The sequence below is a fragment of the Prionailurus viverrinus genome, chromosome D2 (assembly GCF_022837055.1).
Source record: "Prionailurus viverrinus isolate Anna chromosome D2, UM_Priviv_1.0, whole genome shotgun sequence".
In the NCBI taxonomy this organism is placed as follows: Eukaryota; Metazoa; Chordata; class Mammalia; order Carnivora; family Felidae; genus Prionailurus; species Prionailurus viverrinus.
In genome coordinates, this window is record NC_062571.1 from 83,356,996 (window position 1) to 83,383,055 (window position 26,060).

At 52.5% G+C, this 26,060-nt stretch overlaps 1 protein-coding gene across 3 annotated transcripts in view; it reads left to right on the plus strand.

The window, feature by feature from the left end:
- The window catches only part of DOCK1 (dedicator of cytokinesis 1), a 531,871-nt gene that overhangs the window by 493,590 nt on the left and 12,221 nt on the right, over window positions 1–26,060 (plus strand). For all 3 annotated transcript variants that reach the window (XM_047826036.1, XM_047826038.1, XM_047826037.1), the window contains 8 exons: window positions 1,407–1,548; window positions 1,683–1,761; window positions 3,488–3,572; window positions 6,551–6,637; window positions 9,370–9,546; window positions 10,723–10,806; window positions 15,793–15,930; window positions 23,036–23,181. In XM_047826036.1, coding sequence (XP_047681992.1) covers window positions 1,407–1,548; window positions 1,683–1,761; window positions 3,488–3,572; window positions 6,551–6,637; window positions 9,370–9,546; window positions 10,723–10,806; window positions 15,793–15,930; window positions 23,036–23,181 — 938 coding nt within the window. The remainder of the gene's footprint in view (window positions 1–1,406; window positions 1,549–1,682; window positions 1,762–3,487; window positions 3,573–6,550; window positions 6,638–9,369; window positions 9,547–10,722; window positions 10,807–15,792; window positions 15,931–23,035; window positions 23,182–26,060) is intronic.

A 26,060-nucleotide genomic window follows, 5' to 3' on the forward strand; every position in this document is an offset into this window, starting at 1 on the left:
CAGGGCTGCACCTGACTCATGACCGGCCAGGCTGGGCCTCTTGCTCGGCCGACAGATCCTGTGAGGAAAAGCATCAGCCCCCAGCCTCCTGTTTCTTCGGTCCCTTGGCGCCTTTTCCTTGTTGCCATCCTCCTTTAGGGTCAGACAGCCCTAGGGGTGAGGCAGGATGTTGGGGGGCCGGGGGTGTAGGCCCCAGAGTCAATGGTAGTGTCGCATCGCCCATTGCCACCTTTCTATGACTCAGTTGACACTCAGAAGACACTGTTGGATCTGTGAAGGTTCACAGAACTTTTACATCCTAGAATCCGAAAATTTCTTAGAGGTATGTTTACTGAGTGACTGTGTCACACCTGGACAGAAATGGCCTCAACAAGGCAGCCTGCGTAAGGAAGAAGGCTCACCGGCCTAACACCCACCCCCGAGGTCACCCCGCCATCTAACACCACCCCCAGATGGACTCTCCAGCTTGGGATTTATGGAGGTGACAACGTGTCATTTGAGATGGACAGTAGCCAGGTTTTTTTTTTTTTTTAATCCTTATTTATTTTTGAGACAGAGAGAGAGATAGTGCAAGTGAAGGAGGGAGAGAGAGAGAGAGGGAGTCACAGAATCCAAAGCAGGCTCTAGGCTCTGAGCTGTCAGCACCGAGCCCGACGCAGGGCTCAAACTCACGAACCCCAAGTTCATGACCTGAGCTAAAGCCGGATCCTTAATTGACTGAGCCACCTGGACGCCCCCAAAAGCCAGTCTTTAGAAGGAGAACTCTGATGTTGAACCTGTCATTCATCACTGGGTAATCGTTGGTACAGCACTGAAGGGGCAGTGAGGGCAGTCCTCCCATCGGCCTCCGGTCTCTCCCCACTGGGGAGGCCGCGGTCCTCACACCTCCCTACTTTGTTCTAGACCCCTTTCCCTGTGGTTCTGCTGGTCGCTTGGCTGTGTCCTCTAGGCAACAGCTGGGAACATCGTGCTCAGGCTCTGAGGCCGCACCTCAATCTCACGCTCTCTTAAATTCCTCTCGGCAGGATGAGAGCTATTTAATTAGGACACCATGATGCCCTTGCCCTGGTGCTTGTACCCTCTCTCGCCACCTCATGCCCACTAGAGGGTGGGCCCTGATTGCTCACTTGGTTCTTGGTGGTTATTTTGGTTGATTGTCACCGTTAAGGCTGAAATCCACCCGCCGACTTTGGTAATGTGTTCAGTGCTTCGTAAACACTATTAACTTATGTGGCTCCTGTTTGCGTGTTCTTGATTAATAAGGCCAGTGTAATTACAAGCTGTTTTTCAATTCAATGGCTTTTTAAAGAAAACTCTCAAGCAGATTTTGAAAACCAGTGCATTTGTGTGTGAACTTGTCCTGACCTTCCCCCGTGGTGTTATTTAATGAATGTCACTGTTTCCAGGGGAAAGTTTTCATTTACCGAGGGAAAGAGTACGAACGCAGGGAAGATTTTGAAGCTCGCCTCTTAACTCAGTTCCCCAATGCAGAGAAAATGAAGACGACATCTCCCCCAGGCGACGACATCAAAAACTCGCCTGGCCAATGTATCCTTTAAGACAACCCCGCGGGACAGGATGCGATCTCAGTGCCGTGGGCCTGGGTGGTTGGGTGCACTTGGGGGCGTTGTCATGCCTGATGTCCATGCTGCCTTGTGATCCTTAACCCTCTTCACCCTTAGACATTCAGTGCTTCACCGTAAAGCCCAAACTTGACCTGCCCCCGAAATTTCACCGGCCTGTGTCAGAGCAGATCGTAAGGTGAGCGTCCCATTCCTCCTACCCAACGTACGGATGATGAAAGACTGTGCACAGATCTCTTACTAAGAATTTCCCCCTCGAAAGGATGGATTTTAGGCTTTGGTGAGCTTTCCAGATGCCCTGTTTACTTTGAAGAGCGAGAGAAGCAAATTATTTTGAGCATCAAAACAGTGAGGGAAGAAGTTAGTAATGTGTTGCCAGAGGGTACCAGAACTATTCCTTTCCTGATGTGGGGAGGCCGGGAAAACTTGGGAGGGCGGAGGGGGCACTCTGGTCTCCGTGTGACCCACCCAGCCCCACACCCAGTACCTCTGAGTCCCCGTGCGTGGGGAGGGCCGGACTGTTTGCACGCTGTGTGACAGGAAAAGGGATTGGGACATTTGCTTTTTTTGGGTGCAGAACCCCTTTACCCCTGCACCACCACGATTGTATAACATGGGATCATAAGGCAGATTTTTAGACTCACTAGTCGGCTATCCAAATCTGAGGTTTTGTGCCTCTCCGTTGAACTGCACCCGACTTAGCAATGCTGTAGAAACACTCTGCTTTAGATGTTTCTTTGATATCAAGAATTTTGTTTTCTATGTGATGCATGTTCTGGTTAAGAAATTAACCTCTTCGGGGCGCCTGGGTGGCGCAGTCGGTTGAGCGTCCAACTTCAGCCAGGTCACGATCTCGCGGTCTGGGAGTTCGAGCCCCGCGTCAGGCTCTGGGCTGATGGCTCAGAGCCTGGAGCCTGTTTCCGATTCTGTGTCTCCCTCTCTCTCTGCCCCTCCCCCGTTCATGCTCTGTCTCTCTCTGTCCCAAAAATAAAATAAACGTTGAAAAAAAAAAAAATTTAAAAAAAAAAAAAAGAAATTAACCTCTTCAATGGCCTGATAGTGCTCCGAATCTGTTTCTTTCGTATCCTGAAGTCTGGTGGGTTGTGTTCTTCCTCAAAATTCAGTCTCCTCTCTTTAACCTCTTGTTAGCCATAATGGAAAGGCACCCAGGGTTCTGTATTGATGAACGATTGCTTCCACAAGGCACACACTTTGAGGTTTGCCACAGTCTATCTCAGCAAGAGGCATTGGAGCAAATAGTGAACGGTAGCTTATGCTTAGCTGCTTCCCTGTGATGTGGGGAGGCCACCTGCCTTTCAGTGCAGGGGACGAGTAAGTCGGGCTCTCGTATACGTGTGGAAGCCTCCCCTTCCCCAGGGACAGAAGGTACACACCTGTACCATGCATGCATGTCTCGCTGCTTGTAGGCCCTGCCTTCTGTAGACCTGAAACCAAGGTACGCAAGGCCTTTTTAAAAATAATAAACACATACTTTAAAATTTGTTAATAACTTATTAATAACTAATTGTTGATTCACTATATGAAAGTGATAAATTATGAATTAAGATGTTGAAGTAGGAAACACAAGAGCGGGGAGCTCAGGCCTGTTTCCACCCTCCTTGCTTCCCCTCTTCTCTGTGTGTGCCCGTCTCTTACTCAGCATCTTTTCTCCCCGGAAGGTTTCCAGGGACAGGAAAGAGGCAAAACCTCAGGGTAATTTTTCCACCCGCCAACATCTCTCTTCCAAGCCTGGCGGGGAGAGAAAGCCACAGCCATCGCTCCGGGTCAAGGTTGGGGATATTTTAAGGGATGCAGTGACCTGTCGCCAGGCCAGACCCCACGTCTGAAAGCAGATCGGCCGCGTTGGGGGTTAAATGTCTAACGATCTATCTGTCTCTATACAGTTTTTACAGGGTGAACGAGGTCCAGCGATTTGAATATTCTCGGCCGATCCGCAAGGGAGAGAAAAACCCAGACAATGAATTTGCGGTAAGAAACAACAACCAAAAAAATCCCAAAGAACTCACTCATCCCGCCGCCTGCGAAACTGCCGGTGGAGAACGGGCCTCAAAGGCGAGCACGGTGCAGCGTTAGAGGTCTTTGTGGCCTGGGTGCAGAAATCCCAAAACCAAACCCTAACCCCTTCAAATGTAGTGAAATGATGAACATCTCACGAAGGATGTGGCCAAGGCCTTCCGAGTTATCAGAAAGGGCAAGTGCTGTGGTCCCACTTCTTGTGCCCCGGGCACACTTGCTTCCCTCCTGGACTTCTCTGAGTTGTCTCCGTCTGGGCCCCCGGGGCCGGGAACACCCTGCTGGTGGTGCCTCTGATACAAACAGGCACACGGAGGGGCCGAGCCCTTTATGCAGCTGTTTGCAGATGACAAGCAGTCAGAGGTGAGCAGGGCAGAGACCCAGATGCTCGCTGTCCAACGCCTGAATTTCCCTGAAGCACAAGGTAACAGGTGCGCCCGGATACCACTGAGTCGTGGGCCGGGTAATTCTATGTGACAGGGCCACAGCATCCCTGACCCTCTACCTGATCGATGCTGGTGGCACCTCCCTAGTTGTGGCAACCAATCACACGCTGCCAAATGTCTGTCCCCTGCATTAGTCACGGAAATGTTAGCACAGATTTTTGCAGCCTTTTAAAAAATGCGCCTACAGCTGGTTGAATGGATTCCATTTGCAAAGAATAAATCAATTCTTTGAGAAAAAGCACAGTTTTTTTAAACGTTAACATTTCTCCCTCCTTCTGCCCTGCAAGCCTCCTCTGGAAATCCCTAGACAGGGAGGCATTGGCCACGGGGACCCTCGGTGGGGGACCGGTGGCACTGCTGGGAGCCACGTCCCCCTGCCCGCAGTCAGGAGGGGTACAGAAGGCGAAAGGTCAGTTACACCCCGCTGCTGGCCCGGAGAGAAGTTTGGAGCCCTTCCAGCAAAGTTGCCTCTACCCAGCCACCCCTTGAAGCCCTAAGTTTCCTGGACTCTTCGGTCCTCAGGGCAATGCCTGACAGTGTCCAGTCACAGCGCTGGAGGGCCGGCCCTTCCTGCCCCGAGCCGTTTCCTGTGTGTCCGCTTGAGTTTGCATTCCGTGAATTCTAGTCTTTCCCACGTAGCACGCCGGTTTCTCCAAACGAAGACCGTGCTTCTTGGTTAATGCCGGCATCCCGGGCCTACTTGGTAACTGGTCACTGTGGCGTGGCCTGTAATAGGGAGGGGACGAGTGAGGCACTGCCCAATCAAGACACCAGCGCCAAGGGCGGTGGCTTTCTGGCTGTCTCTGTCAGGGTCCCGTGGCAACAGCACTCTCGCTTATGGAGCGTCTCTCGACTGTGGGATTTATGGGCAGTTTCTTGAATTTCCCTCACACCCTCATATCCAGCAGTCATGTATATTCTCATACCGTAAAGAAAGAGGCACAAGGAGGTCAAGCGAATTGCCGATGGGTGTGCAGCCAATTGGGGCAAAGCTCAGAAAAACCGAGACTCCTGACATTTGGGGCTGCACTAAAGCCTCGGGAGCTGCGCTCCTTCAAAATGGCCCTGAAATCCCCTAATGGCCCTGTTAGGCCCTCACACTTGGAGGAGGCTTTCAGAAGCCACAGGATTTAGTCTTTCACACACCGGATAAAGCCTAAGGCTTCCAGATAAGCATGAGGCTTTTTGCAGCCATGAGAAGGCAGGCTCGGCCCTGCTGCAGGCAGCCTGGCTCCAGGGGCCGGGCACCGGGAAGGCTGTCCCCACCTGGCCCAGCACTCGGGGTGGCCACTCAGCAAGGGGTGAAGCTCTGGGAACCAACGGGCCAGCAGGGGAGGAGGGAGGCGGAGAGAGAGCACCTGAGTTAGCCAGAGCTGGCTGGTCAGGAAGCCCGAGGTGGAACCCCGGGACCGTACCCAGGCTGTGTTGGCCCCTGGGGACGCCCCGCAGGCGTGGTCCGGATGCTCTCAGGGCACAGGCTGCTGTTTTCTAGGACAGGCACCTGGGGGAGCCGCCTCCTGGGGCCAGAAGAAGCTTTAGCTGGGGAGACAGGAGGGAGGCCTCGGCTGGTCCCCTTCCCTCTCCCCTCTGGAGCCTCAGAAGCCAGGGATAGAAGCCTCTCTGAGATCCAGTCCAGCTCTCTGGAATTGCTGACATTCCACTGTCCCAGCTCTTTATGTCAGGACCGCTGCTGACAGCGTCGCACTGCCCAGCGATGGCCCATTGCAGGGACGAGGTTGCCACAAGCTGGACGCTGGCAGAAGGGGGGGGGCGGGAAAGACCCCTTGCACGGGCTTCTGCGCAGCATGCGGTTACATTTACTGGCTTGAAGCAGTTTCCCACAGTACATAATGTACTATTCTACGAAGAATATGGATTATAAAATGGTAGTTACTGGCAATACGCGTGTTTTGTCACGCTTAGTAAGAAGTCTTGAGCAACCGATAGTGAAATTGTTCAAGCCATCATCTCTGATTTTTTCCATATCCTTAGTGTTCCATGTAAATGGGTATTGGTTGTGCAAGAGAAAAATGTAAGCCTGAAATACGGATTGATTCATATCAGAAAAAGTGACTAAGGTTTTCCTTAAAGCCTTTCTGCCTTTGAGTGTAACGCAAAGTATGGCTAACGGAGAAGTCCTTGGAGCCTTTCCACAAACCTATTTCCTCAGAGGGAGCTTCCCTCATTTTGACGTCCAGAACTCTCCCTGACTCTCCTGGTCTGTTTTCTTTGCCCAGATGTCAGAGAGGCTGGCACCCTTGGCCCACAAAGCAGGGGACACTGCTGGGCCTCGTGTGACCATCTGACCGATAAGCGGAGCCTTGGTCTTAACCTCGGAGCAGACCTGCCCCGCAGAGCACGTGGAAGGGCCACTTGCGGTCCGTCCTGGGAAGAGCTGTCCTGCCCGGAGGACTTTGCCTCACAGAGACTTGTCACCCTGCTCACACCCTTCTCCTGACAAATCCCATGTGTGTGTTCCCTTTGCAGAACATGTGGATCGAGAGGACCATATACACAACAGCGTACAAATTACCTGGAATTCTAAGATGGTTTGAGGTCAAATCTGTTTTCATGGTAAGGATACCCCCCAGAAGGGACCCCGTCCTATACCCTCTCTTCCGGGGTGCGGTACGCACGCCGCGACCCCAGGTCAGACGAGACCTAACCCACAACCAGCCCGTGAGTTCCTCGGGGTATCAGCCCTCCTCGTCCACGAAGGTTGTAGCAGAAATGCTGGGTGATCACAACCAGGTCCGGCTTACAAGGAAACCGGAACGAAGATTTCGTTTCTCCTTCCGAAATATGTAAAGCCTGCACTGCTTTGACAGCTCTCTCTGTTAACGACATGAAAAGTGTGAGACAAGTTCCAATTTACATACACGTTTCAAGGTCTTTCTTCCTGATGGTTTTATTGCCATTTACATGACAAACAACTTGATTAATAGTACTTGCTCATTTCAAATAAAAATAGCTCGAGAATATACCCCTCGCTGGCACTTTTTAAAGAAATAATGACTCACATCTCATTAGCTAAACTTTTTTGCCTTGCCCCAGTGGTGAGCTATGGGGCAGTCTCTTCTACCCCAGCCAGAAGCAGGCAGCAGATTCCTACTGAACCTATAGACGTATCAGGGAGTGGCATTTGCCTGGATAAAGAGATCTGATTGAAATGTGTCTGTTTTCTCGTGTGTCTAATGCCTTTTGTTTTCAGCCAGCAGGATCTTATCCAGAGGGGTGGTGCCTACCATTTAGTTTAGAAGGAGGCCCCCGGAAACTCCTGATTTGGTTCCTGAATGTGGCTGGAGCCTCTCTTCTCAGCCCTGTTTCCCCTCATGTCCCTCATCCGTGCCAGTCAGAGCTCTGGGCCACATCCGCACCCCCCATTCCCAGGTGCCCCCTCCTCCTTCTCTGGAGCCCCGGGTCTCTCTGCCTGTCCCTGCCTTGGGCACTTCCATTTTCTGCTCTGGGAGCTCCCGCTCCGGGCCCCCCATAGCACCCAGGCAGGCCCTGATGGATGGAAGGCTCAGATTTGTGGCAGGTGGCAGAAATGCAAGCCTTTGCTGGCACCATTTAGAGCTGGTGACGTACGTGCATGAGAAGACAGAGTGGGGGACTTCGCATAAACAGGCACTAATCTTCCTAATGAGCCTCTGCCCAAAGCCCTCAGTAATCGGGGATTTCGTGAGCCAGCCAGATTTCCAGAGGAAGGCGCTTAACATCTCGGAAGTGGAGAGGGGTGAGCCCCGACTTTCTGTAAAGATGTGGTTCCGCCACCGGCTCTGTTTGCCATTTTTAACAAACTAAGAGGCTGGAAGCTGAATAATCCCAGAGCGGCAGAACCGAGCTGCCGCTGCCGACACCTGCCTCCCCCTACCCCCCCCCCCCCACCTTGTGCATGCCTCCTGGGACGGGCTGTCATGGGATGCGTGTGGGGTGGCAGCTAGCCCTAGCTGTTGGACAAAAATAGGAAGCTGTTCCTTCTTGAGGCAAAGGGGATCCTCAGCAGGGAGTTAGCAGTGGGTCACAATGGAAAACCACCCTGCTGTGTTGACTTGGCAAAGCCGTGTGCCTGGGACGCTGCGTTCCAGGGTCTGACAAAGCCAGGGATGCGGCGACAATGGCGGTTGTGCGATACGTGCTGTTCAGGCTCGGGGACACCCGGGGGCAGCGGGCCCGCCGGCACGTGGCCAGCCACCTTTCTGTGTGTTACAGCCCGTCCATCAGCCCCCGGGCAGCACAGGGCCAGCAAAGCAGGTGGCTTCCCCCATGGTGATTCCGAGCATCCCTCTTGAATCTGGGACCGGCCGTGAGCAGACTTGTCCCTGCTCAAGTCCCCGCTCCCCCTGCTCCCCTCTGTCCATCAAACCCCCCCCCCCCCTCCATCCCGGGAGCTGCAGCAGGAAGAAAGCAGGCTGTTCTGCTTTGCTCCTTGCTGCAGAGGCCCTGGGGTTCCCAGGCTCAGGTGGGGACCCATCCCGCTTCTTTGGGAAGGACCAAAATGATCATGTGTTGAGATCACCCCTGGGTGTGGCTCTGAGCATCTATCGGAGAGAGGCCTGGCGGGAAGGGGTCGTGACTGTTTTAAACCCGGCCGTGTTTTCATGACACCTTAGCGCTGAGCTAGCGAGGCGTGCTCGGCTGGGCCTTGCAGGGAGCTGCGGGCCCCCAGAGAGAGGAGGGCGTTTGCGGGATGGACGGCGGTCCCCTGCCTCCTACACTAAAGGTCCCGCCCACCAGTGGCAGGTTTTCCTACAAGGGGCCGTTGGAAGTGGTGATGTGCTCTCCCTGGGATGGTGAAGCCGTTCCCTCATAAGAGGGTACGGGATCTGATGTAGAGACCAGCATAGAGCCCTCCTCCGCCTCCCTGACCAAACAGGCACAGGGGGCTTACACAGTGCCTAGGCCTCCTGCCTCAGGGACACTGCCAGATTGCTCAAAATTTCTCAAAACCTTACCCATTTTTAAACAAGCAGATCACATGTGCAAACACACGCAGGCACACACGCATGTACACATGCGCACCCACACACACATACACACACACACATCAGAGCCAGACAGCCTCGTATGATCCCTTTGGGATTTGTGTGTGAGGGCCACGCCCTTGGAAATGCACAACGACACGATGCTAAAATACCCAGTTGCTGTTGTTTGGGTGATAAGGGACCCTTCCCAGCAACCCCCCCAGGAAGAAAGGTGCATGGGGGAATAGGAAGCCTGGCCCCAGTTGGAAATGCTCCTCACCAGAGGCCCCTGGTGCCGTGGACGCAGCTGGCCTCAAGTCACGTCTTCCTTCTTCCCCGCAGGTGGAGATCAGCCCCCTGGAGAACGCCATCGAGACCATGCAGCTGACCAACGACAAGATGAACAGCATGGTTCAGCAGCACCTGCACGACCCCAGCCTCCCCATCAACCCCCTCTCCATGCTCCTCAACGGCATCGTGGACCCTGCCGTCATGGGAGGCTTTGCGAATTATGAAAAGGCACGTGACATGCCCGCAGTACGGCCCTGTCCTGGGACAGACTGTCTCCAGACTCTTATGTCCAAGCCCTGAAACTTCGCTGCTCTCACTGACCCATCTCAGCAGGGACTGCACCAAGGCCAGGCCGGGCGCTCCCAGAGGCACCCTATGCCGGCTGTAGAAGGTCCAGGCCCGACCCCAAGCGTGACTCCCCTGGACATTGTCCCCCCCAGGTTGGGTTGATGGAGCTCTACAGAGCTGCCCTCAGGTGGCTTTCAAGAGTTCTGGGATCATTAAAAGCCAAGAGAGTTTTAGCCAAAGACGAAAGAATTAGAACATCTGGGATAGGTGGGCATGGGAGGTAGGGGAAGAAGGACGACTGGTCTCCCTGGAAAATACCTCAGTAGGAATGGGCAGAAGTCAAGGACACAGGGTGTGGTCCAGACCAGGAGTCTACATTTTTTTAAGTTCACTTATTTTGAGAGAGAGAGAGACAGACAGCACGAGCAGGAGAAGGGCAGAGAGAGAGGGAGGGAGAATCACAAGCAGGGCCTTGGGAATCCCCCACGATCATGGCCTGGGCCAAAATCAAGAGTCGGCCATTTAATCGACTGAGGCCCCGGGACGGCCCTGCTCCCTGTTTTAGTACTCAGGTCTGGAACTTGGCCGTGGCCTTTCATTCCTTAGTGTCTGGGGCTGTTTTCCTGACCTAACAATGGCAGAGTCGAGGCCCTTCCCAGAAGAGTGTGCTGAGCCCTTGTCCAGAAGGAGTAAGAGCTGAGACAAAAAGGGCACCTCCGGAGAGCCAGCTAACAGGGGTGACTGTCCTGGGCAAGGAGGGAGCACTCTGCCCTCAGCAGCCGTTAGGTGTAGGGCAGGCCCAGGGCAGGGGGTAGGGGGGGAGTCAGGGGCAGGCAAACGGCTGGGGAGCCACCACCCAGCGGGCTGAGCGATCCAGGTCAGCTGTGGCTTTGCTGGCTTCCGAGGACAGAGGTGCCACCCTATGTCGCCCCCCGGGCTGCCCGTTCACTCCACTTGTTGCGTTGGACCTAACCAGACATTTCGCGCCGAGCGCTGGGGAAGGTCCATTCCCTGCGAGAGGCGGGTCTGTTGTATACACGGTTCTGTCCCCAGGGTCAGGCGTAAAAACGTGGGTCGGGTGAGCGGCGTGCTGAGTGGCTCTCCCTGTCTCCACAGGCCTTCTTCACAGAGCGGTACCTGCAGGAACATCCAGAGGCCCATGAGAAGATTGAGAAGCTCAAAGACCTGATTGCATGGCAGGTAAGTGTCTGATGGCCTCCCAGCTGGGCCGCAGCGGGGAGAAGAGCCGAGTCGAGACCCGCAGCCACCCAGGCCACCTCAGCACACATGCCAGCCAGTGTGGATATCGGCCACAGTGCGTGCAGCCGTGTTTGTCCCCCGAGAACCACCCCCCCACCCCCACCACCACCACTGCCGTGATTAACTCAACTCCTAGGCTGCAGTTGTGAATCTGAACACACAGAAAGTCCTCTCTTGCAAATGAGCCTGATCTGTCTCTGCTAGAAAATCTCTGTGTGGTGTTGACAGAACAGAGTGTGAGAGGCCGCAGCCTGTCCCTGGAAAGGCGCTCTCGCCCGTGCTGCCTACGTGGGAGGCACAGGTGGGCCACTGCAGAGCATCCACCCGTCATGTTCTCCCTGGTGGGGGTCTGGGGGGGGGGGTCCTCCTTTGTGTTCTCCCTGCTGTAATTCTGTATGTTATTATTGTGCTTCTCTACTCCGGAGGCCTCTGAGTCTTTCCTTAGAGGGAACTGGTCTTAGAAGGACAGGTCCAGAGGGTGTCTTGTGTCCAGTGGGAAGTAACTTGTTCACTTCGTGAGCCTGGTGGCGGGGGGGGGGGGGGGGGGGGGTACATCCAGACCGGTTCTCCTGGAGCTCTGTCTACACTTGCCGTGTACTGAGGACGGCTCACCTTCTCAGGCTCCGTTTTCTCATGTGGGCGTCGAGGAGGGTACTGGCTGACCTAATCCCCACACAGCAGGCTGAGTAAAGGGGGCTGAGGGAGGGTGGAGGCCGGGGTCACCCTGCGCCTGGCCAGCAGCAGACCCCAGGCCACTTTGTTGGGCCGGGGGTCCCAGGCTGCCACTTGGGGCCCTGACACAGGTGAGGCTGTACCTCTGAGGAGACATCTGTGTGGTCACTTTGACGCTGGCCTTCCCAGAGCCTCACCTCAGTGGCTTCTTCATCAGCAGCACGCTAGCCAGTGTGACCTCTCAGGGTCGAGTGGGGCTGAGCTCTGGATTTGAGCCGACTTACAATATATGTATGTTTCCTTGTAATAAAATATACCTAACATATAACATAACATCTTAACCAATTCAGAGTAGGTTCAGCAGCATTAAGGACATTCACATTGTTGTGCAACCATCCCTTCCCTCCATCTTGCCAAAAATCTCTTCGCTAACCCTCCGTTCTCCCCTCCCTTGGAAACCACCCTTCTGTCTCCATGGATCTGATCATTCTAGGTACCTCACGTAAGTAGAGCCCTATGGTATTTGTCCTTCCGGGACCGGTTGATTTCACTCAGCATGATGTCTTCAATGTTCATCCAAGTGGTAGCCTGTGCCAGAAATTCCTTCTTTTTTGGGCTAAAGAACATTCCATTGGATGAATGCACCACGTTTTGTTTGTCCATTCGTCTGTCAGTGGACACTTAAGTTACTTCGACTTTGGGTCGGTCGCGAATAATCTTGCTGTGAACATGGGTGCACAGGTATCTGGTTTTTTCCTTGCTTTTATTTCTTCTGTGTGCATATCCAGAAGTGGGATTTCTGGATCAAATGGTAATTCTGTTGTTAATCTTTTGAGGAACCGCATCCTCCATGTTTTTGTCAATAGTTGTCATTTTCTGGTTTTGTTTTGGTTTGGTATTTTACAACAAGCCATCCTAATGGATGTGACCTTGCCACAGATCTGTAGGCATCTATTTGCATCGGAATTACTTTGTGATAAGAAACCCTGGGAGCTGGGCCCAGGGCTCTTGTTGGCCAAGGATGGTTCTCTGCATGAAATGTAAGCCTCCTGTGGACAGCCTCCCTCTGTTTCTAAAAAGAGAGTGTAAAAGCCTGAACGATTCGATTCCATTTTAGAGGTTGTAGAAACCAAAGGCCACAAAATTCAAACTCCATTGAAGGCTATAAAATCATTGCCACCCAAAAACTAGTTTGGTCGGCAAAAGTTGTATTGATTTTTTTTTTCTTGTAAGCTTTTACAGCAAATTGGATTTTAAGAGTTTCAAGTCCTACAGAGGAAAATAATTTGTTCCCCAGAGAGAACTTTATGTCATCACCCCTAATAACTATATTAAAGGATGAATTTTAAAGCAGCTCACAGGAAAGCTGGAAGAAGGAATCCATTTTCCAGCAACTTCATTAAATCAAAGAGTGATGAAAAATACATATTCAACACATTACCTGTGACTTTGCTTTCATTTGCAAATGTTTGGAAACTCATACTTGGGTGTAATTGAGTCATACGGTCATTAAAAATAAGAAGTTTGGGGTTAACAGGATGCTGTCTTCCGTTTTTGTTTGTTAGTATGTTGGGTTTGTTTTTTTTCTGGAAACTCGCATCAGGGCAGAGTGAGGTTTTCTCTTGGGAATCCCAAGGACTTGTTGGCAGAGTTTCCATCACTGATGTGCAATAAACATATCTCCATGCCTAAAATCGTTTGTGAAGGCTGGGTGTTAAGCGCCAGGCAGCTCTCCATTTTGCTGTTGCCTTCCCCCAACCAGGATGGTCCTGACACGCTTCTCCCAGATGGGAGCTAGTGACTGCCGTCTGTGGGCTTCTTCCAAGTTTACAGCTGATGCCAGGTCACGAGCGAGCCCCAGCCCCTTCCTCAAAGGCACGACTCTGTCCTTCCCCAAGAAAGCCTTGTTAAGCATCCCTGCCACGTGTCCAAAGATGAATCCGTACAGACTTGTACTTAACCTCTATGTTGTGTAAATATTTCTCTTTTGAAATGCACAAAGATAAAAGACCAAACTCACTGGTCATCCCCAGCTGATGACAGGCGTGACTGTTGTCACCAGGGACGGTGCTCCTAGAGCCCTGAGCAGTGCTTCCAAATGTTCTGTGCTGCTAGCAGGCCATGAATTTCTGTAGGGGACACACAGGGGCAAACTTCACATATAGCACTGCTGTTTAGAAGGGTGTCTTTGGAGAGCAGGCTGCGTGCTCACCTTGAATGACTCAAGGAGTGACTTTGGGGATGTCCTCTCTCCTCTCTGGGCTCTGGAAAACTTTTAAGAAATGCAGATTCCTGAGATCTACTCCAGAGCAAACCAGGACTCCGGGAGTGGAGTTTAGGAGCCTGCTGGGAGACTCTGATGCTCATCCAGGTTGGAACCCTCTCAACTACGGGGTCTCCAAAGATCACTTCAGGCCTCATTCCATGGCTTGTGTTTGTATATTAAGCACCCAATGTGTCGGAGTGTTTGCACAGAGCATCTTCTTATGCTCAGCTGCAGTTCAGCCCCAATCAGACACAAAACAGAGTCAGAATCCCATCCTAGAAGAAGGTTGTATCGAGGGCCTGGTGAAGTGATCAATTCTCATACCCCATAAATTTCACCTGTCAAAGTGAAGTTCATGCGGCTCATTAGGTACCAGGAACCTAGACCAAATGGACTTAACGTCAGTCCAGCAAGTAGCTTCTTTGATGTCCAAGAAACTGGCCAATTAAGGCACTTAAGCAAACCAACAAAAATTGAAGAAACTATTAGACCACATTTTGTATATTTGAAAAAGGTCCATTCTACAGAAGAATGCTTGCGGTGTCTCCAGTGGCTGTGCTTGAACCTCAAGACAGCACCCCACGCTTGCTGTCACACCCAGACGGATATGACCCATTTACCATCCCACCAAAAGCTGTCCCCAGTGCGCCTTTGCTACTACGCCCCACGGCAGGACTCGGAAAGCAGAAAGATTAATGCGAGCATTTTCTACTGACGCACCTGAACACACCGTGGCGAGCTCTGGGGAAGCTGCCATCTGCAAGAGTAATTCATATGGAATATTAAATCATCGCATCCACTGTGCAGTCTCACCTGCACGCTGTCCTTTTGGCGGTAACTGGTCAGAAAGGGATACCTAACGTGCCCCTTGGGTGTAGGTTGGCAAAACCAGCTTTGTGCCCGTGCAGCCCAAGGGCAGGCTGCGTGGGTTGCTGGACGGGTTGTACCGTAGGAGCACTCCTTCCGTCTTTCCCTGGAGACCACAAGAGGCAACCGCTGTGTGCTATAAATGGCAACCAAATACATTTCATGCATTGATTCATCTTGATAAGATTTCTTGAATTTGTTCGCATGAAATTCAATTGTGTGCTTATTATCGTTCTTACTAATAAATCTGCTCATTTAGGTTGGTGTTCTGTCATATTAGGAAAATCTGTTTTTAATCAGTATTTTGATTTAATTATAAGTTATTAAGAGGAAGCCTCTTAGCTTGATTGCAGTGAAGAATGTCTAACTCCCAGTCCGAGCCTCTGGAGGGGAAGCAGAAGCTGGGGAAAGAAAGCCCTCCCTAGACCCCCACCCCTCAACACCAGTGATTCTGGGGGGGTCTCTGGGGCTGGGGAATGAAAATGTCTCCCTGCGACGCTTTTAAAGGTCAGCTACATCCCCGCACTTGGCAGTGAAGTGTTGGCATGGATATTTTGTGACAGCAATGTTGGCAGAGAAGTGATTATTTTTAGTTTTAAGGAAGAATAAATTCGGTTTTCCTCTCCAAATAAGAAGATCCTTCAGGACTATAGATCACATATAATTAGATTTTTACATTTTAGAATAGGGTTCTCAATCGCCTATAAAGGCTATCTTCTGGGCTAAAAAAATCTTTGCACCGTGACATGACCCTGTGCTAATAGGTCAAATTACGGCAAAACAAATTCAAAATGCAGTTCTCCCCAAATTCACGTGAAAAGCACAGATGAGTCTGTTCTGGGATTGGTCCACCGAAGGGAGTCAAGTCAGGCAAAGACACTGAGTGGCCATCGTGTGCTGAGCACACTGCACTAAACGTGTCCAATTTAAAACACAAAGGATTCTAATTTGAACATTTTGGTCTTTGGGGGTAATGTGCCTGCTGATGACTTTGATTCACGGTTTGATTTGGAAACAAAACAGTTGCATTTTGCACACAGTGCCACTTTCTGCCTGGTGTGTGCTCCTCTCTCGAGACCACTGACCAGGAAATAAGTAGGGTTGACTGCTGTGTTTTTCAGATTCCATTTTTGGCTGAAGGGATCAGGATTCATGGAGACAAAGTCACAGAAGCACTGAGGCCATTTCACGAGAGAATGGAAGCCTGTTTCAAACAGCTGAAAGAAAAAGTGGAAAAGCAATATGGCGTCCGAACCATGGTAAGCGGGTAGCCTTGCAGAATGGATGTCTTTGCGTCATATTGTCCTATGGTGACAGGCCATGGGCAGAGTGAGTAAGATGTACATTTGGCGCCTGCTTGGGATTTAAAAGACCTCGGCCCCTCGTAAGTCCATCTGCCAGGAAACCGGCAGACTCTTTTCAATGATTGGAAATGTCAGTGTGCGTAAGTGTTCATGAATTTACTTGATCACCAAATACCCTGCTCACCTGCTGTGAACACGACCTCCCCTTAAAGTGGTGGGACAACAGAAAACCTCACAGAGGCCTCACCTACAGCCGTACGTCACCCGCGGAGGGTTAAGCAACACATAGGGCAACAGCACTCTTGATGTCCGAAGGCGGAGGTGGAGCCTATACCCAGTCCAAAGTCGGAGTCTTTGAAGCGAGTTTGCTGTGGGTTACTGAGATCTGAAATTGTTAGCAAGGACTTCACCTCTTAAAGGAGTGGGCATTGGTCTAGGCCAGGAAAGGTTAAGCTGGAGACAGGGAAGTGGGGAGAAAGGGCTCACTCACCCAGTAAAGGCTGGGCGGTCAGAACTCGAATGGCACGCCAGAGGCCAGTGTAGACATAGCCGTGCCTTGGGCAGAAGAGAACTCACAGGAGAAGCTGGAAAGGTGCCCAGCCTCCAAGAGCCTGGGACACGGATCTGGGGCGGGAGGCTTTGCTCTGGATGCGGGGGCACAATTGGGCTTTTGCTAAGAGTTTGTGGAAGGTTTCTGAGTGGGGGCTGGGGTCAAGCTCATGATAAAAGATTGGCCTGTAATATGTAATGAGGCAAAATATCTGACAGGAGAAGCCCTGGTAATAGTGGCACAGTCTTTACAGGCCACAGTGTAAGTGGCGGGCTTGAGATGCTGTCCGTGAGCCATGTCTTAGCAACACGGGGGCGAGGCCCAGCGCCACAATGTCGTGTGAGGTTGTATCCTCACGGCCTCTGGGAGCCTTGGTGGGTCCTGACCTTGACTGCCCGTGGACTCTGGAGACGTCGGGCACAGCAGATGACCCCAGGCCCCCTTTCCCAACGTTCAGAGGTAAGCAGCAGCGGGACAAAAAGAGGCGGCGAGGCTTGCGGTCTAGGATCCCAAGTCTGTGGCATGAAGGAGGGCAGGGCACACACGTCTTCCACTTTCCTGCCAACGAAAGGCTTCTCACACCGCACAGCACTGCCCGCCAGTCCCTGAAGAACCAGGCGTCCAATGCAGGGCCCATTCTGGGTTCTCGTTTGGCCCGATTCCGTCTGTCTGCTGTTCCCTCCAGCTCTCTGTTGCTCTTTCTGTTGAACTCCCTTCTTTTCTTCACAGATTCATCTCACTTAGCAAACACTAATTTAGTGCGAACCATATGCCAGGGAGCTTTCCAAGTGGTTTGCAAATATGAACTTGCTTCGTCCACTTAACACTATGAGGGAGGCACCGCGGCCATCCCTGTTATACAAATGGGGAAATGGGGACACAAGGTCATACCCTGGCAGTGGTCACTCCGGCCGCCGATGGAGTTTGAACCCTGTCCATCTACCTCCAAGTCTGCGCTTTTAGGCGCTCCTCTGTAATTGACACGGCAGAGCGTTTCTTTCTCTGGCTTGTGTGGTCGGAGGCAGGGAAGAGACCGAGAGGCCCCAGAAAGGAGCCGATCTGGCTACGACTACCCCGCACGCTCTCCCGCCCTGACCGCCCTCGCCTGCTGTGGCTGGGCATCAGTTCCCCGTGGCATCTTTGCCCTGCGCCCAGCAGGGTCTGAGCCTGACAAAGCCAAGAGAACACAGCCTCTGGGCTCTGGTCTGAAAACTCAGCCTGCGGGGATCTGGAGCTGCCAGCCCAGCGGGAGCTGCCACAGGTGCACAGGCTTGGGAACCAGGGTGCCCCCTGCCGGCTGCACCGGACGACTCTTCGCGCCGGTCAGAACCCTGGAGCGCCGCGCGATCGCTCGGGGGCTGCGGCTCAGCACGGTCAGGTGGCAAGAATTTCAGAGGGCATCGTCGTCCGTCTCTTCCAAAGTTTTACACCACTTTTAAGTCCTTCGAAGAAATACACACTTGTGAGATCTCCAGGTTTTCGTACTAAGTGAAAAGCTTCCTCTTTTATCACTCATATAATTTCTATTTCAAAATGACAGAAACCTGTCGGGCTCACCAGGCACCCTTCATACTCCTGTCTCTGCTGGGATTCATTTCTTCTGCGCAGGCTTGCTGCTGGGCACAGGGGAGAGGGGAAGCAGGGGCAGGAGGTGGGGCTATTGCGTGGGTGGTGGTGGGCGGGGGCAGGGGGCTGTCCCCCTACTCAGGGACAGGTTTCCCCTGTTCCACCGCAGCCGTCCTCGGCTGGAGATTAGCGATTTCCATCCACCACATCCTGAGACGGCATCGTGCCCACCAAGCGGACCACCTCTCTATAGGGGGCCGCCAGGGCAGCCCCCGACCCCAGCCCAGCTAGGGGCCAGACAGGCTTACTGGGAGGGCGATCCGGGAATCGAATGAAGGGTGCATTTTCTCCCCTTGGCTGCTTTGTTTCCCGGAGCTGCCTCCCTGAGTCCGTCCTGGGACCCCAGACACAAGATCTGCAGTCAGCCCTCCCTTGAACAGAGAGACAGGCAGATGTCCTTGTCATTCTCTGAGAAATGTGACAATAAAAAGCAGTCTGGTGTGAGTCTTTCCTGCCTTATCTGCTCTGAAAACTTGCGAGCATCTCAGAATACTTTGAAAAGCAATGTAGTATCATCCCATTAAAAAAAAAAATGGATTGAAAAATAAAAACCCCACAGAAAAGACATATACCATTTTGTCAATTTTTCGGATCCAGCCGAAGCCAAAGACAGAAACAGAAGACTTGGACACTCTCTGACTTCTTAATCCACAGGCGGCTCCGCCAGGCCCCTGGGCTCACTCCACCCTGGCCTTCCCCTGGCCGGTGCTGGGGCTCGAAGGAGCCACCGCTCCCCGCACAAAAGCTCACAGCCCGGCTTCTCCGGATGCTTAGGGAGTGAGGGGTGCAGACCCCGGGGTCCCCGAAGAAGGGACCACAAGTGCCTGCCGTATTCAGCCCCAGCCCCTGTGTCTGCTTCAAGGGCTCCTTAGCTTTGTGTCTGCCTTCAAGCTCGTGGAAAGGATTTCTGCGTTTGCCACACAATTCCTGTCCCTCTTCCTTGAAGCTGAGGAGCGAGGGAACCACACCTGGGTCCCCCCTTTCTCCACCCTTGTCTCCACCATCCCTTTACCCCCCACCTCCCCCCGAGACTGCTTGCCACCGACTCCTCCCCGGTCCCCCTGGCAGCCCCCGGCCGGACGTGCACACGGAAAGCACACGGACTTCCTCCCGCCACCCCCTCGGCTGACTCTCACCCTCACCCCGCACCAGGGAGAGCCCACCAGGCATCCTCCAGGCCCCGCGCCGCTTGTCCCCCGCCTCCCCTGTGCCTCACGTTCTCGCTTCTGCTGTTCCCGGAGGCCCCTCCTGCCTCCGGCCTCCAGGATTTCTCCTCTCCGGGCCTTCCTTCCAAGGGTCATCTTACCAGGATCCGTGGAACCCTGGGGTTCCTCAGAGGCTCCTCGGGAGGCTGAGATGATAGTTCAGCTTCTCCGGTTCTGTCTGCGGGAGTTCAGTGGGGTGTTTCACCAGGGAGAGAACTTGGCTTGCAAGGCTCACAAGAGTAGTCCTGGCTCCCAGCTTCCATGGGAGACGCAGAGATGACCGAGGGTCCTTCGGTCTGTCCCCCAGCACCGGCCCGCCCTGCAGCCTCTGAAGGGTGGGGTCACCTCCTAACAGCATGCACGAACTCTCCTCACTCGCCCTGCCCACCTCCCCACGCAGCCCTTCTGAGGGGCCAGCGTGTCACCCTCTGGATATTTCCCGAAAAGTAGGAAACGCACCTGCTTCTCACCCTACCCGGTGAAACACTTGTCACCACCCCTCCCCCGCCCCCCAGAATCCATGGGCAGCAGGCACCTGTGGTGGGTCAAGGGCAGGCACTTGGGCTCAGCTGGAAGACAATGCAAGACCGCGTCCGAGCCTTTGGGCAGGGCAGGGCCGGCCTCGGGTAAGAAGCCAAAATGAGCTTTTGCTTCAGGCTGTGGTAATGACAGCAGCAAGGACAATGGGAGCTGCGACCAGAGTGTGCCAGAGGCCTGTGGGCTTCACCTGGCCTCTCCAGGTGGGGTGATTATTCCCTGCGGCTCCTCTGGAGGAAGCCGAGCTCAGAGGGGCTCCATATTCCACGCGCGGCCACACCGTGGGTGCCAGAGCCAAAATTCTGGCCGCATTCTCACTGCGCCCTCCCCACCCCCACAGCCCTGATGCGGGGACACGGGGACGTCAGTTCGCTTGGGGTGTCCTGGGGCTGGAGCTGCACCTGTCACAGCTGGGAGAAACTCTAAGTGCCTCAGATGCAAAAGGAACAGTCTGGATTCTTCCATTTCTAGAGGCTCTGCTCAGTCAGGAAGGAGTGGTGAGGCAAATGGCCCGGTGGGTCCTGTGGCCACACCCAGTGTGTGCCCTGCAAGGGTGGGACCCCGCAGTGACTTCTGTCCCTCCCTGGCCAGGGCCTGCCCCCGTCACCCCCGTTCCCTTTACTTTCTGGCCATACTCGCACATCCGCCCAGGATTCGAGGTTGTGTCTTGAGTACATCACCAGCCCTTTGTGGGATGGGATGTTCAGGGGTCTTCCGGGCCTTCCCAAGAGCTGGAGTGACGTCCTGGTGGCCTGGCTGGCATCTCCGCCCCCTGGCCCCTGACCGGCCCCTCCTGCACCTGCACACCTCACGCTCGCATTGCTTGCTTGCATTGCTACAAAGATCATTTCGCCAGAGAAACGAAAACCGTCGCGCCAGGAACGGGGCACCCGATGTCGGACGGGTCACATTTCTTCTCCGTGCGATGTCCGGCTGCATTTCCTGGAACTCTGCGTGTCCCTATGTCTAGTAGGTGATGGAATAGAGAGGCAGTGTCTCCCGAGCACGTTCGTCACGGGAGCCTGATGCAGCCGGTTCTCTGCCCTTCTGCTCCTCTCCTTCCCCGGGTCCGGAAGGGGCAGGTGGAAGCTGTTGCAGGGGAGAGGTGGGAAGGCAGCCCCTGCAGGGTTGGTGGGCGGGTGTTCAGACTCCCACCTCTGAGCCGTCCACAGACGCTGCTGCTGTGGGAGAAATACCGAGGGACGGTGTGGGTTGTGTGAGGCAGAGGCTGCCCGTAGGTCCCATTCAGAGCATGAAGAAGGTCGGGGCACCTGGGTGGCTCGGTCGGTTAAGCGTCCCAACTCGTGATTTCCGCTCAGGTTCGTGAGTTCAAGCCTCGCGTCGGACTGAGCCGACAGCGCAGAGCCTGCTTGGGATTCTCTCTCTCTCTCTCTCTCTCTCTCTCTCTCTCTCAAAATAAACAAACTAAGAAAACAAACATTACAGGAGATGTCAGAGAGAAGGGCAGTGGCCGAGCGGGCAGAGGATGGGGTGAAGGGCGGCAGATGGGTGGGGCGATCAGGGTGGGCCTAGAGCAGCAGACAGGACTCTTCCTTGAGAGGGTCAGGAGCAGGGGGACACGGAGCAGTCCCGGCGCCCAGCCGAGAGCCAAGAGGATGAGCGCCACGCATCAGATCAGAAAGCCAGGGCGGCCGTCTAACTGTGTTTCAGAGAGGCTGAGACGTGCATCCTGTAGACTTTGAGTTACTAGGTTTCCTATAGGTAACATCTCCGCAATTTGGGCTAATTTGTAAGAAACAGTTTCCTTTCTAGTTTCTTCATAAAGGCCAATTAATGACAATGGACGTCTCCCCGAAGACATTCCACGGCGCCGTCGTCGGTGGGGAACCCAAGACCCACCGTCTGTGCAGGCAGATTCCAGCGGCGTTTGGCTTTGAGCCAGCGGTTGCTAACATGTGGCCCACTGACCTCTTTGTAAATCAAGATTTATTGGAACACATCCGTGCCCACTCACTCCTGTACTGTCTGTGGCTGTTTGCCCGCGACGGTGGCAGAGCTGAGCACTGCAGACAGAGACCCTACGTCCCGCAAGCCTAAAATTCCTATTCCTTGGCCACTTCCAGCAAGTTTACCAACTCCTGCATGAAACTGTCCCTCTGTGATTGTGAACCTTTTACGACCAGAGAGATAACACACAGATCAAGTAGGATTACATGTGCCAAACACCCGTTTAAGAAACAGGCCCACTTCTCAGGTGTGAAAGTAGTGTTGTTCAGTAGGTAAGCAGCAGTGGTCCCGTCTTCTACAGGTGATTGACTGAGGGCCAGCTTCGGTGGTGTGGGGCTGGGGGGGGTGTGGAAGCCACACGGAGAGGAGGTCCCCAAATCCTCAGGGTAAAGGGAGGAGCTTCTGCTGCATCTGGCCTTGGGGTGAAGGTCATAGCGTTTTCTAGGTAACGAGGTATTGATGCGTGCTATGTATCAGTGACCCTTGTTTCGGCAGCAGAGGTCGTATTTCAGAAAGAAGAGGAAAACTCCATCCAGAGACCATTTTTCTCCAGAATGCATGTCTGTCTGGGCCCCTACGGGGCCAAGAGCAAGAGTGTGAGCAGTTCCGGCCTCAGCTTCCTCTAACCCGCTGTCACAGCCGCTGCAGGGAACGAGCCCATCTTTAGTCAAGCAGCAGGAGAGTCTTACTTTATTCTAGAGAAATTCAGTCATTACACATCCGTGTATGCGGGTGACCTGCGTGGTTTGTCAACACGCAGAGATACGCAGAATTCATCTGATGGGCTTGCAATTCCTTTAATGACATTCTGGATGCTACTCTGTAAGCTTTCTGGTCCTTACGTTCCACTCTGGCTTCGAAACAGGTGGATGCATTGTGGTCTTGATAAAGAAACTGCATTTAAAGTTCTTAAAAACAGGAAGGTTGTGATATTTTTCACACTATCAGGTAATGTTTCCAAAAAACCCTGAAATGTTCATCATTTTCGTCTTTAACTCTGAATGGGAATACACACTGTTCATGGAAGTGTGGACAGTTTGGGTCTAGAATCCAGGCTGCTAAGATCACATGGTCCCAAGAGTCTGGCCATGCCAGGCCTGACATCTTTTGACACAGGAGCATCCAACAAGCCTCTCTCTCTCTCTCTAATTCTCCCTCTCCCTCTCTCTCTCAGCCCTCAAGTCTGGATGACAGAAGAGGCAGCCGTCCCCGGTCCATGGTCCGATCCTTCACGATGCCTTCTTCGTCCCGGCCTCTGTCGGTAGCTTCCGTGTCTTCCCTGTCCTCAGACAGCACCCCTTCCAGACCAGGCTCCGACGGGTGAGTCGGGCTCAGCAGCAGGGAGGGGGCTTGGAGGGTCTTGGGAGGAGCTACCAGCGCCCTGGGTTGGTTTTATCACAGATGGGGATGTTTTTTAAATCAAAACTGTCTTTGAAGCTGAAACCCACCCCCCCCCTCCCCAAGACATTTCAACTGTAGTGCCCAACATGACTGTCAGGGTCTTGTGAGTTTTTGAGAAAAAAAAAATTCTTTGGGACAGGTTTCCATCATCTTTGAAAACCTCCAGCGAGGGTTCATTCAGTTCTGGAGATTCTGGAAGGAGGGCAGTACTTTCCTTGCTGGCTGTGTGCTTGTGCTTTTCGTCTCCTGCTCACTCCTGTGGTGTCAACGCCAGTGCAGGACTGTCACACACAGTCAGCTTACTTGAGGACTTGGTAGGGCCACCTTCTTTCTACAAGACTTCTCTGGAGATCTCATTCTTGCCACTGAGCGCCCAACAGCACCAAGTGCCTAAAAGGGAGACAAGAACGTAATAGGCTAGTTAATACTGGTTGAGCTCTCACTGTGTTTCTTGCATTAACTTTGAGTGTTAAGAAATATCAATAACTTTTGGGGCGCCTGGGTGGCTCAGTCAGTTAAGCGTCTGACTTTGGCTCAGGTTACGAACTCACAGTTTGTGGATTTGAGCCCCGTGTTGGGGTCTGTGCTGACAGCTCGGAGCCTGGAGCCTGCTTGGGATTTTGTGTGTGTGTGTGTGTGTGTGTCTCTCTCTCTCTGCCCCTCCTCTGCACGTTCTCTCTCTCTCTCTCTCTCTCTCTCTCTCAAAAATAAATAAAATTCAAAAGAAAATTTTTTTAATATCAATAATTTTTGTGTGTTTTTGAGTAGCAAACATGTAAAGTTCGTTCTTATTAAATAGAAAGAAGCAATGTCTCATGCAATTTAAACATCGGAGAACAACTGCTAATTATTTTACGGTTGGCTTTGTACAGTTGTGTGTCTGCAACCCCATTTGGTTTTCCATCCATCGCCTTCCCAAACCCCCGGGCTCCTGGCCCCCGCCTCACGCAGACACACACTCCCCGAGCACCCCAAGGGACAGCTCAAATCCAAGTGCCCTTTGTTGCCCGTGACCCGTGTGCCCAATGGAAGACCGAAGACTAAACCCACAGTTTTTTCCTTACCGGTAATTTTTATCAGTGTCTGCTGATAAAAGGCCAAATCCATATGGAAATTCTCAATTTAGAGGTGTTTAAAGCAGGTGTTCTTGTCACTTAGAGAAAGATTGCTAAAGAAATTGAATTCAGCTTTCCCCAAGCAAATCCCCAAGCCGGTTATGAAAAGGTCTTTACATTTCCAGGAACGTGGGGGTGCGGGCGGAAATGGATCTGGAGGTTTCAGACAGAGGCGTGGTCTATCACACGCGTGACTACACACCCCCTCCCAGGAGGCATTGTTTAACCTTGAATTTGAAAGCGCCTCTATTAGAGTCCAGATTTTTGTTCATTCTAGGGTTACCACCCTTCTCTCTGTAATTAATGTGGAGAAAATGAGGCTTTGGTCCCACATGGCACAGGTTACCTGCAGAATAAACTTCATCGGGTCAGCAGGTTCTCAGACTGTGAAAAAAAAAATTTTTTTAATGTTTTGGGTTTTTTTTGGTTTTTGGTTTTTGTGGGTTTTTTTTTGAGACAGAGAGAGAGCATGAGCAGGGGAGGGGCAGAGAGAGAGGGAGACACAGAATCCGAAGCGGGCTCCAGGCTCCGAGCCGTCAGCCCAGAGCCCGACGCGGGGCTCGAACCCACAAACCGCAAGATCATGACCTGAGCCAAAGTCAGACACTTAACCGACTGAGCCATCCAGGTGCCCCACATAGTGTGTGAAAAATTTTAAATGTAACCTGTCTTTCTCTAGGTTCTCCTAGATGTATACAGGTTCTTCCCCCTGAGCTGAAAGATATCCACTGGTCTTTTTATTTTGTTTTGTTTTCTTCCCTACATTGATTGGCTCAAGTTATGCAAAACCTAGAATAAAATCATGAGGATTATTTTGTTTTTCTTGACTATATTCCCTGTGGTGTATTTTTCATTCCTGTGCCTTATTTATTTTATAACTAGAATTTTACAGAGTTTTTAAGACATTTTCATGCCTTCTTTCATGTTGGCTCTCCGTCCGAACTCCTTCCTGCTGCAGAGAATGGAACTCCGACCTTAGAACTAGACCTGTTTCTTCTCTCTCCCGGTATGACTTACTAGGACAGAAACAGGGTGGACCCCTCCCACCCCTCAGTCTTGTGCTAAAATAGCAAACCACAATTGCACATGGATGTGTGTGCACGGAAGCTAGTCCAAGATCCATGTACTCAGTAGACTCACCTCTAACGAATGTGCATTTATACCAACCCGTTGGTGTTGTAGGCACAAGGGTGGTGGTGTCTTCTTTGTATCTTGAGACTGGGGACATCCAGCCCGCAGCAGTCAGGGGATGTCGAGACTCCCCAGGAGGTGACAAAGCCAAAACCCTGGGTCTTCTAGCTCAGTGGTCAGCTGAGAAACTAAGGGCTTCTCCTCCATGTCCCTATGAGCTGAAATCGGCTTGCTTCCCACCGACTCATCCAAAAGACTTTCAAATTGAAGCACCAGCATATCTGTAATCTTGAGCTGGCCGTAGGAACTCGGTCAGAATCAAGATACCAGAAATTTCTTTGCAGTAGAATCTATTTCTCCCCATTGCATTTATGAGTGTTTCAGTACGAATCTCTACAAGGTCAGGGCTCCCCTTCTGAAACACACCCCAAATACCATCTTCTCCATCTACAGTAACGTCTTACTGTCTCCCCGACATGTCCGCTCAGACTTCACATCTCCCCCGTCCTCGGATGAGTGTGCTCTTTTTTTCCAGTTTGTTCTTTTCGGATG